We start from the raw sequence: 17,664 nt of genomic DNA on the forward strand, positions 1-17,664 counted from the left end.
TACACACACATATATAAACTGATCAAATATATATATATATATATATATATATACACACTCACACACATCCATGAAACCTCCACAATCTAGACAGTGAACATGTACATCCCCCAAAAGTTACCCAGGGCCCAGTGGTAATCCCTCCACCCTGCCCCTCTGTCTTCCATACGCAAACAACCACTATCCTTCCTTCTGTCACAGTAGACTAATTTGTATTTTTTAGAGTTGAGATAAATGGAATCATACAGTCTGTACTCTTCTTTGTCTGGCTTCTTTCACAATATCATAGTCTTTTATTTATTCTACAAATATATATTGTGTTCCTACTAGGTACCATTCTGGAAGCTGCAAGACCTGTTAGGAGGCTCTTGTAATAATCCAGGTGAGAAATGGTGGTTTGGACCAAGGTGGTTACCATGGAGATAATGAGCCACCGTCAATTAGAGATCAGCTTTGGAGGTAGAGCTAATCAGACCAGCTGGACATGGGGGTGAGGGAGAGGGAGGAATGGAGAATTACTCCTCAGGATTCTGGCGAGCAGCTGGATAGAGTGTAATGAAATGGAGGAAGGCTCAGTGAGAAGTAGGTATGACCTTCCCTAATTCAGTGCTTTATCTGGGTGTCCATTGCTTTTTCAAAGCTATTATTGTTATCGTTGGTTTGTCTTAAGCAGTATCTAATCTGTAGATGAAAATAATGTTTAAAACACTTTAAGATATTCATAGGATTGTTGGGTCTCCTCAGAAATGTTCCTAAATAAAGGCTAGCTACCATTGTCAAATTGAAAAAAAGGAATTTCAATTTTCTCCTCAGGTGTTTGTGCATCATTTGGACCTGGCAAGGGGAGAGAAAGTAGTGCAAAGGCAAATCACATTTTCAGACTTTTAAAAGCTTCTTGGGGTGAAGTTCACTCTACTCTTTCTATGGCCCCCAGAATGTTTTTGTGTTGGTTTTACATTAAAAATGTTCATGCTGTTCTAAGTGATGCTGTGGTGACAGCCTCTCCACACTGTGACTAGCTATGTGAATTTCATTGCAACATGCAATAGTCTGTCTTCCTTCTACAAGGTTATTAACATGTCAGCTATTTTATTAGAATTTGGACTTCCTCTGGGGGTTTGTCCTTAGGAAAACTGGATCAGTGATCTCTGTGGTTTTGGAATTTTAGGAGTACCTAAATGTACCTAAATGTACCACACCTAGATTATTAAGTTAATGGGCATCTTCGGGAAACCTGAGTTAGTCATGAGCTAATAATGTGTAGTAGTAACAACAACAACAACAACTGTGTATTTATTGTTTATTACTTGTTAAGTGCTTTGTATGCATTAGCTCATTTAATCCCCACATCAGTCCAATGAAGTACGTACTGTTATCATCTCCATTTTACAGAGGAGGAACCTGGGACATAGAGGGGTTACCTAATTAGACCTCTCTCACAGTCAGTGTCAGAGCCTTGATTTGAACCCAGGCGTGTAATGTGACTCCAGAGCCCGTGCTCTTCATTAAGAGATAGCAGTCAAAGTGGATCTTGCAAGACGAATAAGAGTTTAATGAACAGTGGGGCTGGGCATATTAGGCAGAGAGAATCAAGTGTCTCGTTGGAGGACATGAGAAATTTGTTGTCCTGGGGCTTCATGGTAGAAGGTGATGTTAAGAAATGATGTTAATAAGATAGGAAGGACTGACTAGGGCCTAAAAAACATCTGATTTGGTTAGCCAGAGCAACTTTTTCATAGATAAATGTATGAGGTCTTTAAAAAGTCTCTTTGAAATCTTGAACAAGTTCAAGAGATCTCATTTTGTTTTCTCAGATCCAAAGAGCTCAGATGGGGAGCTTTTGGACTAGCTGATCGCAAAGGCATCTTCCGATTTCGAACAACCTGGATCTTGTCATCCAGGAGTAAATCCACTGCTCCCACCTTTTCTGTTTAGCTCTGATTCCCTTTAGTGTTAAAAGGAATAGTCTTAAGAGTTTTAAACCAAATAGTCTTTCCAAAGCTGCCCACACTGACAGTAGCTGAAAGGCTAGCAGCTAGCATCTGAATACCAGTGGAGTTATCCCTCACTTACTTGATTCTTAAAGGGCTGATGGGTATGAACAGGAAAGTCTACAATGTGGTGGTCAATCCTTATACAGAGGCTCTTATTCCCTGCTTTGAGAAATGTGTTGTGCTATTTAGTAGTAAGAATTGAGTATAATGAGGAGATAGTATACACAAAGTAAAAGATTTTTTTAAGCTTCAATAAAGTGTTATTTCTGAGTGTCACTGAAGCAGGACCAATACATGCTAGAGCATTTTAGTTTTTATTGCAGTTAATGCATTTCTTTTTTTTCACTGGAAAAATGAATAGGTAGTTCAGGAATGTGAATTTCAAAAGGTACAAAACTCCTAGCTTTGTCTTTCAACCCCTTCCTTCTTTTCTCTTTAGGCCACATTGTCAGTAGTTCTTTAGTGAATCCTTTTGTAAAGATAGTCTATGCTTACACTAGCATATATAAATATATGGGTTTTTTTTTAGGATTTTGTTATGGAAATGCTAATTAGTAAGAGTTAAGAGAACATAACTGTAACTCAGCTTCAACAGCTATTAACTCTGTCAGTCATGGTTCAATCAGAAGTAGAGCTACTAGCATGTGTATGTGTGTGTGTGTGTCTACTTGTGTACATGTGTGTGTGTATTGAGGAATATATTAGAGATATGACCTTACACAATCATTCTAAAGTTGCTATTTTTTGTATATATATGTGTGTTCGTGTGCATGTGTGGCATGTATATATATATATATATATATGGTATATATATGCATGATATATATATATTTTCTTTTTTAAAGATTGGCACCTGAGCTAACAACCGTTGCCAGTCTTTTTTTTTTTCTGCTTTTCCCCCCCAAACACCCCCATATAGTTGTATATTTTTTAGTTATGGGTCCCTCTAGTTGTGGCATGTGGGACATTGCCTCAATATGAGTGATGCCATGTCCACGCCCAGGATCTGAACCCGTGAAACCCTGGGCTGCCAAAGCGGAGCTCATGAACTTAACCACTTGGCCGTGGGGCCGGCCCCGAGATATATATTTTTATATAGATGTATGTATATGTATGTATGTGGGTGTGTGTATATATAATCCAAATGTCTAGTTTTCACCTAAAAAGTAATAAACATGCAAACTAACAGGAAAGTGTCACCCATACTAAGGAAAAAAGTTAGATAAAGAGAAACTGACTCTGAGTAGGCCCAGATATTGGATTTAACAAAGACCTAAAAGCACCTACTATAATTATATTTAAGAACTAAAGGAAAATGTATTCAAAGAATTAGAACATATGATGTGAGTCAACAACTAGAGAATCACAACAGACAAATGAAAATGATAGAAAAAGAACCAAGTGAAATTTCTAGAATCGAAAACTATGATAACTGAAATGAAAAGTTTTCTAGATGGAGTCAATAGCAGATTAGAAATGGTAGAAGAAAGAATCAGTGAACATGAAGGTAAATCAAGAGAAAATTCCAAACCAAAGAACAGAGAGGAAAAAAGATTTGGAGAAAAATCAACAAAGCCCTGTGTGACAATATTGAGCATCTCAACATAATTCCAAAACATGTGTGATGGGAATCCCAGATGGAGAGGAGAGAGAGAAAGGGACAAAATGGTTTTTTTTTTTAAGATTGACACCTGAGCTAACATCTGTTACCAATCTTTTTTTTCTCCCCAAAGCCCCCTAGGACATAGTTGTATACTGTAGTTGTGGTCCCTCTGGTTGTGCTATGTGGGACACTACCTCAACATGGCCTGATGAGCGGTGTCATGTCCGTGTCCAGGATCTGAACTGGTGAAACCCTGGACCACCGAAGCTGAGCGTGCAAACTTAACCACTTGGCCATGGGGCTGGCCCTCAAAATATTTTTGAAGAAATTATCTAAATACTTTTCAAACTTGATGAAAATTATCTACAGATCCAAGAAGTTCAATGAACTTTAGGATGAACACAAAGAGAAATCTTCCTAGACAAAACATAGTCACATGGTTGATAAACAAAGAGAAAATCTTGAAAGCAGCAGGAGAAAAAGAACTCATCACATTCAGGGCAACAACAATGTGATTAATGGCTGATTTCTCATAAAGAAACCATAGAAGCCAGAAGACTGTAAAATGACATAGTCAAGTGCTGAAAAAAAAAATCCCCAAATGACTATCAACCAGGAATTCTATATCCGATACAACTATCCTTCAAAAATGAAGGTGAAGGAGGTTTGATTTCTGGTTCTGGGAAAATGCAGTAGACATACATTTCCCTATTTCTGTCACTAAATACCACTAAAACTCAGGACACTATGTATAAAAGAAACATAAAAAGATGCTGAAAAGTGAAAAGAAGACAGAGTAGCTGCAGACCTTGGGACCTTAAGAATGAGATGGTGGTGAGTTCCATGGATTCTCTTTTTGCCCCATATATCCCAGACTTGGAGCAGAAGAAGCCACCAACCCAGTCAGTAACCCCTCTACTCCAGCCAAACACCACAGAAAAACACTATGTCCCCAGTCATGCCTGCAAAGGCCAAATGGGGAGCCTAGACTTGCACCCTCATGAGGCTCTATTGAAGTGCCATGATACCTCTGCCAGGGTGGTGTCAGAGAAGGCCAAATAGGGGAACCAGGCCTTTCATCATTGCCCAGCAATCATGAGGCTACCTTCACCATGGTGTCAGTGGAGACCAGTTGTAGAGCCGAAACTCACCTCCATCCAACAATAAGAAACAAGAGTCTCTCCTGGGGTATCAGTGGAGGCTGAGTAGGGAACCTGAACTTCTACTTCCACCAGGCAGTAATGAGATGGCTCCCTCCCTTCCCCTGCCATGTGGTGTCAGAGAAAGTCAGTGAAAACAGGATGTTTAAATAAGATCCAGAGTCTTGTAACATAACAAAAGTATATCCAGGTTTTGACTGAATAATCATTCATCATACCAAGAACCATGAAGGAACTAAATGAAAAAGGATAATCAATAGATGCTAACACTGAGATGACAGAGATGTTAGAATTATCCACCAAAAATTTTAAAGCAGCCATGATAAAAATACACGTGAGCAATTATGAACCTTGAAACTTGTGAAACAACCTAAAAACAAATGAAAAAAATAGAATGTTCAGAAAAAAATAGAAGTTATAACTAAGAACTAAATACAAATTTTAGAACTGAAAAATAGAATAACCAAAATAAAATCTTTGTGAATGGGTTCAACAGCAGAATGGAAAGGACAGAAGGAAAAAAAAAATCAATGAACAGGAAACTAGAACAAAAAAAAATTACCCAATCTGAACAACAGAGAGAAAATGGAAAATAAATGAGTGAATGAATGAACAAACGAATGAATGAATGAATGAACAAATAGAGCTTCAGGGATGTATATGACTATAACAAAAGAGCTAACATTTGTGTTATGGGAGTCCTGGAGGAGAGGAGACAGAGGTGGGGCTGAAAGAATACTCAAAGAAATAATGGCTGAAAACTTCCCAAATTTGGGAAGAGACTTAAATCTGTAGATTCAAGAAGCTAAGCAAACCCAACATAGCATCATCCCAAAGAAATCCACATCAAGACACATCATAATTAAACTGCTGAAAACTAAAGACAGAAAGCTTGAAAACAGCCACAATGACACCTTGCCTATAGGGAAAACAACCCCAATGCAAATGACAGTGGATTTCTCATCAGAGAACATAAAAGGCTGAGGAAAGGGTACCATATTTTTCAAGTGTTGAAAGGAAAGAACTGCCAGCCCAGAATTCTTTACCTAGCGAAGTATCTTTCAGAAATAAGAGAAAATTAAGAAATTCTCAAATGAAAGAAAACTGAGAGAATCTGTCACCAGCAGATCTACCCTAAAAGAATGGCTAGAGAAAGTTCTCTTAACAGAAAGGAAATGATTAAAGAAGGAAGCTTTGAACATCACAATGGAAGAAAGAACACAGTAAGCAAAATATGGGTATATACCATAGGCTTTCCTTCTCTTGAGTTTTCTAAATTTTGTTTGATAGTTAAAGCAGAAATTATAACATTGTCTGATGTGGTTCTAAATGTATTCAGAGGAAATATTTCATAGAATTATAACCAAGGGAGGCTAAAGGGAGGTAAGTTTTCTATACTTCACTGGAACTGGTAAAATAACACCAGTAGACTGATAAGTTTTATATCTTATCACAGTTTTATGTATATATGTATAAGTACCTAGAGCAACCACTAAAAAAGCTATATAAAGAGATGCACTCAAGAGCATTCTAGGTAAATAAAAATGAATTTCTTAAAACGAAAGTTCAAGTAACAGGAAGGCAGGAAAAAGAAAACAGAAACAAAAATCATAGAGAACAGACAGAAAACAAAAAGTAAAATGACAGACTTAATCCTGTCGTATCAATAATTTCATTAAGAGTACATTGTCTAAATAAATCAATTAAAAGACAGATTGGCAGAGTGGATTAAAAAACATAATGTATGGGACCGGCCCAGTGGTGTAGTGGTTAGGTTCGTATGCTCTGTTTCGGCAGCCTGAGATCTGCAAGTTCAGATCCCAGGTGCAGACCTACACACTGCTCATCAAGTCATGCTGTGGTGGCATCCCACATACAAAAACATAGAGGAGAATTGGCACACATGTTAGCTTGGGGACAATCTTCCTCAAGCAAAAAGAGGAAGATTGGTGACAAATGTTAGCTCAGGGCCAGTCTTCTTAACACACACACACAAATAATAGTAATCTAACTATATGCTGTCTATACAAAACTCACTTCAAGTATAATGATATAAGTGGCTTGAAAACAAAATGGTGGAAAAAGATTCATCATGCAAACATTAATCAAGGGCAAGCAGGAAGGGCTGTATTAATACAATATAAAGTAGACTTCAAAGCAAAGAAAATTACCAGTCAGGGAAGGACATTCTTTAATGATAAAAGTAATCCACCAAGAGGACATGGTAATACTAAATGTGTATGCCCCAATGAATAGAACTGAAACATATGAAGCAAAAACTAATAAAACTGAAAGGAGAAACAGACCAATTTGCAATTGTAGTTGAAGACTTTAAGGTCTCCTTCAAGAATTGATAGTATAGTTGGGTAGAAAATCAATAAGGATATAGAAGAACTCAACAATGCTATCAACCAACAGGATCTAATTGACACTTCTAGAACACTCTGCCCTACAACAGCAGAATATCCATTCTTTTTAAGTCCTCATGGAACATATACCAAGATAGACCATATCCTGAACCATCACATAAACCTCAACAAATTTTTAAAAATCGTATCATAATAGAGTGTGTTCTCTAACCACAATGGAATCAAACTAGAAATCAATAACAGAAATAAAATAGGAAAATCTCCAAACACTTGGAAACTAAACAACACAGTTCTAAATCATCCATGAGTCACAAGGGAAGTCCCAAGGTAAATCAAACAATACATTGGACTGAATGAAAATGAAAGTGAAAATGAAAAGATATAGATGAGTGCACAGCGGGCAAGGAACAGCCGTGTGGCTTTTCTCGTGCTCTGTGCCATATGGCACCCTCCTGCGCCCCCAGGTGCAGACGCTCCCTCCAGATAACCAACTCCCCATCGGTACACAATGTATCAGAAAATCTGAATAAATGCTGGATTCAGTGTTATTTTCTAAGTGAAAGTGATAGTACAATACTCATAAAGAAGTGCCTCATATTTTTTTAACATGCTTTATTCTTTTTAATGGCTGCTTAGTGTTCCATACTATGGATTGCATCAAATAACATATTTAAAAGTAGTGCTTTTGACTCTCTGCTGATTGATGAAAATTTGTCATATTCTCTGTCCCTTCTTGTGCTTTCCTTGTCATTGTGTTGGGTATGGCAAGGAGGGAGACGAAGTGTCTCTCCTGACCACACAGAGTGCCATTGTTGATGCTCCTGTGGAAGTGTCCTGGCAGCCCTGAGCGGATTGGTCACCCCTCTTCCTGCAGGCTTATTCCCCCTTCAACAAACCAGTCTTGCTGATGCTTGGTTCTGTGGCATCTACTATAAATTTGCTTCATCGTTTAGGACTTTCATGCCTTCCAGGGTATTTAAAATGAGGGTCTATTTCCCTGCACTAACACTCATAGCATTTCATCTTTATCTCTCTTCTTGAGAACTTCAGCTGAGATTATTGGGGCTGTCATTTAGAAACTTGTGTTATTTGCTGTTCCTTGCAATCATCCAAGCAGTAGAGACCTGCTAGTATTTTGGTGTCTTGGAGTAGAGCAGTTTGGAGTGGTGGTACCTTTGGAGAAAAAATTTACGTGGCTTCTTGCCTGTTTCTGGGCAGAGTCCCTATGTTCCCTGTATGTGTTTTACTTAGACTCTTGAGTAATGGTGGTTGAGGTCATGGGGCACTTTTGCCTCTTTTCTTGTGAGATATGTAGGCAGGAAGATGAGGTATTCAGACACTGCTTATGGTAGCTGCTTAAGTTGTTTTAACCTGCAGTGACAAATTGATCATGAGAGGCAATATTAATTTTGCTCATCGATCCTTTCTTTAACAAATAGAATGGAGACATTTCTCCCTTGGATTAGTTTCCTAGGGCTGCCATAATAAGTTACCGCAAACTTGGTGGCTTGAAACAACAGAAATGTGTTCTCTCACAATTCCGGAGGCTAGAAGTCTGAGATCAAGGTTTGGGCAGGGCCATTCTCCCTCGAGAGTCTCTAGGGGAGAATCTTTCCTTGCCTCTTCCAGCTTCTGCCAGCTCCCAGGAATCCTTGGTGATCCTTGGCCTGTAGCTGCATCACTCCTGTCTCTGCCTCCATCATCACGTGGCCTTCTCTGTGTGCGTCTCTCTGTCCTCGCCACCAGTCATTGGGTTTAGGGCTCGCCATAATCCAGTATGACCTCATCTTAACTAGTTACAAAAATCACAAATCTGCAAATTCCCTCTTTCCAAATAAGGTCACATTCTGTGACTCTGAGTGAACATGAATTTTGGGAGGACGCTATTCAACCCACTACACCCTCCTAGTAATTTTTCTGTTTTTTTGCACACTGGCAAGCATTTCAAACAGTTATAGCTAATCCCACATCATGTTGTTTTCAAGAAAAAAATAGTTTCATTTATAAGAACCAGCTGAGCAGTCACCTAGATTGAGGACTGTAGTAACTGCTGTGGTCTTATCAGCATGGATGACTCTCATTCGTGCTTGTGTCACTTTGATGAGTGTCATATTTATTAATTGCAGACGTAGTTCATTGGAGATGGTGATGAAAGGGAACTATTTTGTTCTTACTCCTTCCCATTGGCACATCAGCTCCTTCTCTTTCTTAGATTTAACTTGACAAAAGAATTTAATCTTGCATGATAGCAGATACTATGAGAGACTTTAATCAGCATTTAACTGTTTTGGCACATTGTAACATAGCACATGGAGAACTGCCAGAAGCAGTGTAATACAAGAATTCCCAAGCAAAAAATTTAATGTAGGAGAGTAACCATTGTGTGGGATAGCTACACAGTTATCAGTGCTTTCACTTCTGCTTCATTGAATTCTTAGGGATTGTCTTACTTTTATAGAGTAATAAATGCACCCAACAAGTACTGATACAATGTCTGTCAGATTCCAGATATCCCTAGGAAGAAAGCTGTGCTGTTAGTTGTTATTTCTACATGTAGCTTTTCACGTTTACAGCTTGCCCGTTTATAATCAGTAGGTTTATTAGTGTAACATTAAGCATTTAAGGCCATGGAAATACTGTGGCCCTGCAGGGTAATGAAGAATGGCCAGTGGCTTGGTCTGTGACAGTTTCCTGGAAAAGCTTAGAAGAAAACATGAACTTCTGCCCACATCGTTGACACTTGCAAATCAGTGTGTTAGCCATTCTTGGAGAAAATATGGTTCTTTTAACTTCTGCCATTTATGTCTGGGCCCTTGACAATAGGTGGTTGACAAGAAAAGGGAAAACTAAGATAGGAGGGGCATTGTCCAACCTTCTCTTGTTTTCAGTAAACAAAGAGCACAGCTGTGTGGTTGTTTTTCTGAATAACAAAGGAAATACAAAATCGCCCACAGCCTTACCTGACGCCGTTCTGGTTTGTGGGAGTTTATTGGTACCTCTCAGATGCTCTTTGCATGACTTACCTGATGTTGAAGCTCTTATTCTGGCGACTAAAGCTTTAAGGGGTTCATTTCCATTGTACCTTTGTCCAGAGCCCTCCCTAGAAGAAATAGTCTTACCTCTTGGCTGCAGTTTCTGGCTCCAGTTCTCATTACAGCGATAGCCACTCTTCCTTCTTGCCTTCTTTTAGGCACTGCCTAATTTCCTGCCCTCCTAGTCTCTAAACTGAGAACACAGTGGACTCAGGAGCCAGGTTGCCTGGGTGTGAATCCTCGTTCTGCCACTTGCTTAACCTACTTCAGAAGTTGTTACAGAGATTACATGAGTTAATATTTGCAAAGTACATAGAGCCATGCTTGGTTCATAGTAAGCACTATATAAATCTTTTTGAAAAAGATAAACTATATTCTAGATCTTGATTGTGGTAGTGGTTACATGACTATATATTTGTCAAAAGTCATCAGAAATGTGCATTTAAAAAGAATTAAAAAGGTTAAAAGGGTTACTGTATGTAAATTATGCCTCAATAAACCTGACAAAAAAATTTTTAAAAACAGAAAAGGAAATTCCTTCATTCAGTCAGCAAAGGGTTTTTTAGGTGTTGCACATTAGGATTATAAAAACATAATTCAAGGAGGCTTGCCAGTCTAGTTGAGCAAGCCAATTATAACACAGGATAAATTTGCATATCAGCATGAGAAGGTGATTTAAGAGATGCTGCCAAGCAGCTTATTAGTCATCTAGGCAAGAAATGCTATAGGGGCTTAGAGGCAGGATTGCTTATGGTAGTCATGAAGATTTCATGGAAGAGTGGGAACTTGACTTGGACCCTAGAGGGTGGGTAGGATTTGGAGAGGTGGGCATTCAGGAGGATGCATGGATGCAGGTACATGGCCCAGGGGCAGAAGTGCATGTGGAGAGTTTAGGCAACCATGCGAGAGCTGGTTGGATTAAAATGGACTCTCCTACTGTGTGAAGAGCACCTGTACTCTCTGGACTAATGAGTTCTCTTCTTTTCATCCACAGAAAGGCCCCCCTTCTGGGAAAGACCGGGTGAAGAAAGGTGGATCCTACATGTGCCATAAGGTAAGTCATGTCACTGAACTCTGATTTTGTCTTCTAACAGCAGTGTTATGGATCCATTATAAACAGTAGCCCCAAAATGTCCCATCTACTTCTGCTAGTACATACCTATCCCCATCAAAGCCAGAAAAAAAATAGGATAATCATCTGAAGTTTGAGCACGGGCATGAGGAAAAGTGGCACAAGAAGTAGAGGTTGTGAATGACCTATTGTTAACCAAATTCCATCTGTCAAATCTGGCCCCTTTGAGAGACCTTTTGTGTCCCGTGAACCAGGGCGGGCTATATACTTGTCCAACGTGTAAGGCTGGAAGCACACCCTTAATTTATTTGAGACTCCTGTAAATTTCTGGGTTCTCTGTTGAGATTAAGGGAGAATTATAACATTAATAGAAACATCCCAAGTGTTGTAGGTATAAGTATCCGCTTTGTGAAATAAGCATCAATTTCAGAGAGTGTTTCTGTTCTTTGGGCTACGATTTCAGAATCAGAACTGGCTGTTCTTGGTTAGTCGGAGTGACTCAGTGTTCCATGAGTAAACGTTATAAGGAATTTGGAAATCAAATACCACCACTCTCCCTTTTTCCTTCAGAGCATATACTTTTAGTGTCTCCAGCGCTTCAGCTTCTGTCTTTCTATCACTATACAAAAATGGCATTTTGCAGATTGTTATTGCAAGAAGCACCCATGGTAATTCATTCAATCCAGGCAGTTAGAGACTTAAAATGACCTATAATGGCTCCAAATTAAGTCACTAATTTGATAATGGAGATATTGTCAAACTTTGCCCTAAAGCAGTGGTTCTCAAACTTTATTGCACATTAGAATCATCTGGGATCTATAAAAACTACTGATGCCTGTTTCCCCACTTGCCTCATTCTGATTTGATTTTTCTGGAGTGTGACCTGGGCATCAGGATTTTAAAGCTCTTAAGGTGATGATAACATACAGCAAAGTTTAGAAACCACTGGCCTAAAGAGAATCTCTTTAGATTACGTATATGTGTGAATTTGTAGTGTGTTTGTCTTCTGCATGTCTTAGAATTTTTAATCCACTCCACTGACTTAGGTGGAACTTCATGGAGTTGAGTTTACTTTATGCTTTACACCTACATTTATAACAAGATGTACACAAATTTATCTTTAAAATTCTACTTTTAATATTAAGTTAAAAACATTGCCCCAGGTCACCCCAGTATATTTAAATGTTCATATACATATCAGTTTTTAGTCCCAGATTGTTTCTCTAATTCAAGCTGTTACTACAAGTATATCTGCATCCTCATGCTGGGGAACCAGACTTCCATGAAAAACAGATGAATCTCGAAACCATAATTGCCATCAGTTATGTCTCTTACATATGATACTTTTCTTAATTGGGAATTCATTTGCTCTGTAAGAATTGAGGACCAGAAGATTTTTTCCATAAGAGTAAACGGTGAAAATGAAGGTTGTGAAAATTATTTTAAGCACGAACACTAAAACATCCCAATGCCATGCATATGGATGTGTCTACTTTAATAACATTTCATACTTTTTGCTTATTTTTAACCTGTATTTTCACAAGCTTCCTAGTTTATTCTTTTAAAATATCTGTTAACATAATAGATGTTTTTAATAAATACATTTATATGGTACAGTTGATTTTTGTATATTTATCTTATATCCTGCAACCTTGTTAAACTCATCTATTCTAGTAATATTTTTGTAGATTCTATTGGATTTTCTACATGGGTGGTCATCCATCTGTGAATATAGACTATTTTGCTTATTATTTTTTTAATCTGGATGCCATTTATTTTTCTTGCTATATTGCATTTGGTAGAACCTCCAGTGTAGTCGTGAATAGGAGTGGTGAGAACAAACATTCTTACCTCATTTTTAATCTTAGGGAATAAGCACTCAACTTTTCAAAATTAGGTATGATATTAGCTGTAGTGTTTCCAAAGATACTCTTTATCAGCTTGAGGAAGTTTCCTTCTATTCCTAGCTTTTTCAGAGGCTTTATCCACAATGGGTATGGATTTTGCCAGATGCTTTTTCTGCATCCATTGCGATGTTTATATGGTCTTCCTTTTTCTGTCTGTTAATATGGTGAATTACACTCATTGATTTTTAATTTTCAAATATTTTTAATTTTCAAATATTAAACAATCTTTGCATTCCTGGAATACATCCACTTAATCCTTTTTATATATTTTGGATTTGATTTGCTAAAAGTGTTGAGCACTTTTGCGTCTATGTTCATGATGGATATTGATCTGTTGTTTTCTTGTCTGGTTTTGCTATCAGGGTATCGCTGGCTTCATAGATTGAATTGGAAAATATCCACTCATCTTGAATTTTATGGAAGGGTTTGTGTAGAATTAGCATTAGTTCTTAAATATTTGATAGAATTCCCCCAAGGAAACTATTTGGTGCCTAGAGTTGTAACCATAAATTTAATTTAGTTAATAGATGCAGGGCCGTGAAGATTATGTGTTTTTTCTTGATTAAGCTCTGGGAGTTTGTGTCTTTCAAAGAGTTTATCCATTTCATCTGAGTTGTTGAATTTATTGGCATAATTTCTGGCTTTTTATTGGCTTTTAACATGATTTAATGTGATTATTGATATGGTTGGGTTTAAATTTGTCATCTTGATACTTGTTTTTCTCTTTGTCTCATCTGTTCTTTCTTTCTTTTTCTCTCTTTTTTGGACTTCTTTTGGATTAAGTATTTTTTATTACTCCATTTTTTCTTCGTTGGTTTATTACCTATAACTTTCTGTTTTAAAATTTTAGTGGTTGATCCAGAGTTTATATTACACATCTTTATTCCTAGTCTACCTGACTAGGTTTAGTCAGGCTCAGAGTAATAGAATATTCTAGAAGAGATAATAGCAGAGTGACAAAACTGAGTGGAATACACAGGATTTCCCAGAGAAAAACAGCAGCTCCAGGATCTTGGTCAAGTTAATTGTAGATGATGTAGGTCTTTAACATTAGTCTAGTTATTTTGTTGAGGTCAGAAAAATAGCACAGTGTTGGTTGTGAGTTACTTTCAGAGTGCTTATCCTTTCCACAAGATTAAGAGTGGCAACTATAACTAAATTATTAAGATGTGGACTTTGGAATTAGATCTGGGTTGGAGTTCTGTAACTGCTCCTTGCTAGTACATGACCTTGGGCAAATTACTTAACCTTTCTAAGCCTCAGTTTTCACATTTGTAAAATGCACATCATAATTGCATCTGCTCTGAGGTTCTTCTGAGGAATAAATGGACCAAAATATATAAGCACTTTGTACACTGTCTAGCTCATGGTAAAGACTCCGTAAAAGTCATTTGCTGCTAACACTATCATCCTTAACCTTCATCTTTATTATAATTAGATATTTTTCCCCTTCTTCTCTTTTGAATAAGGGACCAACTAATGAACTTCTAACTAGATAGGCAGAATCCAGGAAATGATTCTTATGGCATAGGTGAAAATCAATAAAAGGAAACCAATCAAAAGAAAGAAAGAATAATGTTATAATTCATTTTGAAAAAAATCACCTTGCTTAGAAGGTAGACTTTTGACCTTGGGCCAGGGCCATTTTGCATGACTAAAGTAAACTGATGATTATTCATAACTTTTTGAAAGTCCATACAAAGTACAGCTTCAATAAGGAGATGATGGCATAGAAAGAGAAACTATGAGGCAACGTGACGTCAGGTTAGGAGCACAGACTCTGGAATGGGATTAAAAAGGCTGTAATCCTGGATCCACAATTTATAAGGCATGTGACCTTAGGCACACTATTAGCATCCTTGTGCCTCAATTTTTCCTCATCTAAACAATACAGATACTAATAATACCTACTTCATAGGACTATTGGGAGGATTAAGTGAATTAATACATGTGAACTTGTTCTGATCATTCACATAGTAAGTACTCAAGAAATATTAGTTGTTACTGAATATTGTTAGATTAGTCCCCTTGGGGTCTTTAGCTCAACCAACAACATTGAGGAAATCCTCACCCCCCTGCCATTTTACACCAGGATTGCTAGCAAAAGGTGTTGATCTAGTGTTAGTGGCAAGAGCAATGGATGAGAAGTCAAGACACCTGAGTTCTGCTGTGTGATTTTCTATAATAATTTTGTTCATAATCAACTATAGTTACCTTAAAACTTCTCTTTATCCCTAAAAACCTTCCTGTCATAAAAACCATATTCTTTTTTTGCTTGACTTTGAAGCCCCAAGGCTGGTAAGTCATTTTCTGAAATCGATTGTTCCTGAGTCCAGGATCACATTGTTAACACAGATATTGAGATCAATTTCACACCTTAATTAGCCATTTTGATGAAATACGGCTAAAACAGACCCTTCTCCCTACGTCTGTTCTTAATTAATAGAATGACCCATATTTCAGCCTAATATCATTAATAACCATTTTTCGTGCTAAAAGTAGAGTTAGAACAAAAGAAACAGTAATGAGGGCACTTATAATCAGGCCATTAACCTCTTTAATTACGTTTTCCATTAGTTGCCCATTTTGGAATTTAAAATGAACTACTTATTAATAAATGTTTGCTAAGTGAATGAATGCGTTTGAAATGGAATGATGATGTGAATTGACTTTTCTCATATGATGGTCCAAATCTCTCCACACCAACTTGCAGTGAGACTTGCTTTTAGGGTTTAGTTCTTCATAGTCATTTAGGTTAGTGAAAGGTTTTAGGGACTGCTATGATCTAATAAAGGACTAGCTCTTTTGTTGTCACTGATTTTAAGCTTTTTTGTTATACAAACAAAACATTTTCATTCCATAAAAATGAGAAAATAAATAATAAACATAAAAATGAAAATAAAAATCATTTGTTCTTCTTCCTAAAGAAAACTGTTGATAGTATTCTACCAAACTTTTTGGTGCACTTTTATTTTTTCTTCCCAAAATGGAATTATTTTGTACGTATCAATGTCTTCAAATATAGCTATAGTAAAAATCTCTTATACATCATGGATTTCTTTTCTACTATCTTATGTCACAGCCTCAGAATCCTTCTGAACACACTGCTCCAGGCAAGCACAGTTTGTCTGAGTTATTACAACCTGTGTTTTGTGGCATATGAACAACTTATTTTAAAATAGTTTGTTATGTAATTTGAGAGATAAGTTGCATATAGAAATACACCATTCAACAAAGACCTCAGGCCTATGCCTTATCTCCAGAGATATCCCTCAGCTTTCCCATTTATGTAGCAAATAACTTTCCCGTTTATGTAGTAAATGTATATCCACATTCAGATGCTGGCAGGGATATTATCATCTTTCCAACACAAGATCTCTAAGACCTGTGGAGAAGCTGGTTAATGCTTTTGTTTTAGTGAGGAAGCAGGTTAACCCAAAGAGGTCAGATAAGACAGGCAAAGTTAGTTTCTGTAATTAAGAGTGTTATGATCATTATAAAGTAACAGTTATAATGCCTTCCACGTGTCTAGTGCCTTACATTTTTTTTTCTTGGTGAGGAAGATCAGCCCTGAGCTAACATCTGTTGCTAATCTTCCTCTTTTTTGCTTGAGGAACATTGTCCCTGAGCTAACATCCATGCCGTCTTCCTCTATTTTGTATGTGGGATGCTGCCACAGCATGGCTTGATGAGTGGTGTGTAGGTCTGAGCCCAGATCTGAACCCTGGGCCACTGAAGTGGAGTATGCCACTGGCTGGCCCCTACTGCTTTGCTATTTTTATGTAAAGATAAGGTGAAGCATTTGGACATTATTCCATTAATAGCCCCATTTTATTGATGAAGGAACAGATTCAGAAAGGCTTTGCCTGAGGTTAAATAGCTAATGAGTCTTGGATTTTGAGCAAATTAGCAAAATGTTTGTTCGTAACAATTTCTATTTGTATCAATCAAGTCCAAATTCCTCTTTCTGTTGAGAAGATAGCCTATAATGTGAGTTCATCCTGTTTATCCACCCACCTTTCCTGCTTCTTGGCATTAACCATCTTTGTACCAGCCATTCTTTTGCCTGAAATTCTCGTTCTCCAAATCTTTGGCCAACTCAGCTCATGTGTCGTCTCCCAAGAGGCCTTCCCAGGCCACGCTATCTACAGTAGTCACTTAGTCACGCTCAGTCCTCCTTTATTTTCTTCCAAGCTGACCACTACTAGAAACAATCTTGGATTTATCAGTTTATTTATTGTCTGACTACTCCCTGTTGAATGTAAGCTGCCTGATAACAGGTACCTTGTCTGTCTTGTTCCGTGTTGTATCCCTCATGCCTAGAATAGCACCTAGCATATTGTAAGCTCTCAAGTATTTAATGAATAAATAAACCATGCTCTGACATGATCAGGCATGGTATTGCTATCCTCTTAAGCTTTCTGAAGTTTTCCATTTTTAAGCCTCTGATGTCATTGTTTTCTCAACGTAACATACCTTCTTTCCTTTTTTTTGAATCCTATAAATCAGTGCTTTTCAAAGTGTGGC

General features: G+C 37.6%; 1 protein-coding gene across 4 annotated transcripts in view; it reads left to right on the plus strand.

Annotated features, from left to right (window-relative positions):
* Positions 1–17,664, plus strand: part of SUMF1 (sulfatase modifying factor 1) — an 87,687-nt gene that overhangs the window by 66,397 nt on the left and 3,626 nt on the right. For 3 of the 4 annotated variants that reach the window (XM_046637502.1, XM_046637522.1, XM_046637527.1), the window contains one exon: positions 11,153–11,212. In XM_046637502.1, coding sequence (XP_046493458.1) covers positions 11,153–11,212 — 60 coding nt within the window. Of the gene's footprint in view, positions 1–330; positions 383–11,152; positions 11,213–17,664 lie in introns of all 4 variants that reach the window. The other variant, XM_046637511.1, reaches the window with a different exon arrangement.

The sequence above is a fragment of the Equus quagga genome, chromosome 1 (assembly GCF_021613505.1).
Source record: "Equus quagga isolate Etosha38 chromosome 1, UCLA_HA_Equagga_1.0, whole genome shotgun sequence".
Lineage (NCBI taxonomy): Eukaryota > Metazoa > Chordata > Mammalia > Perissodactyla > Equidae > Equus > Equus quagga.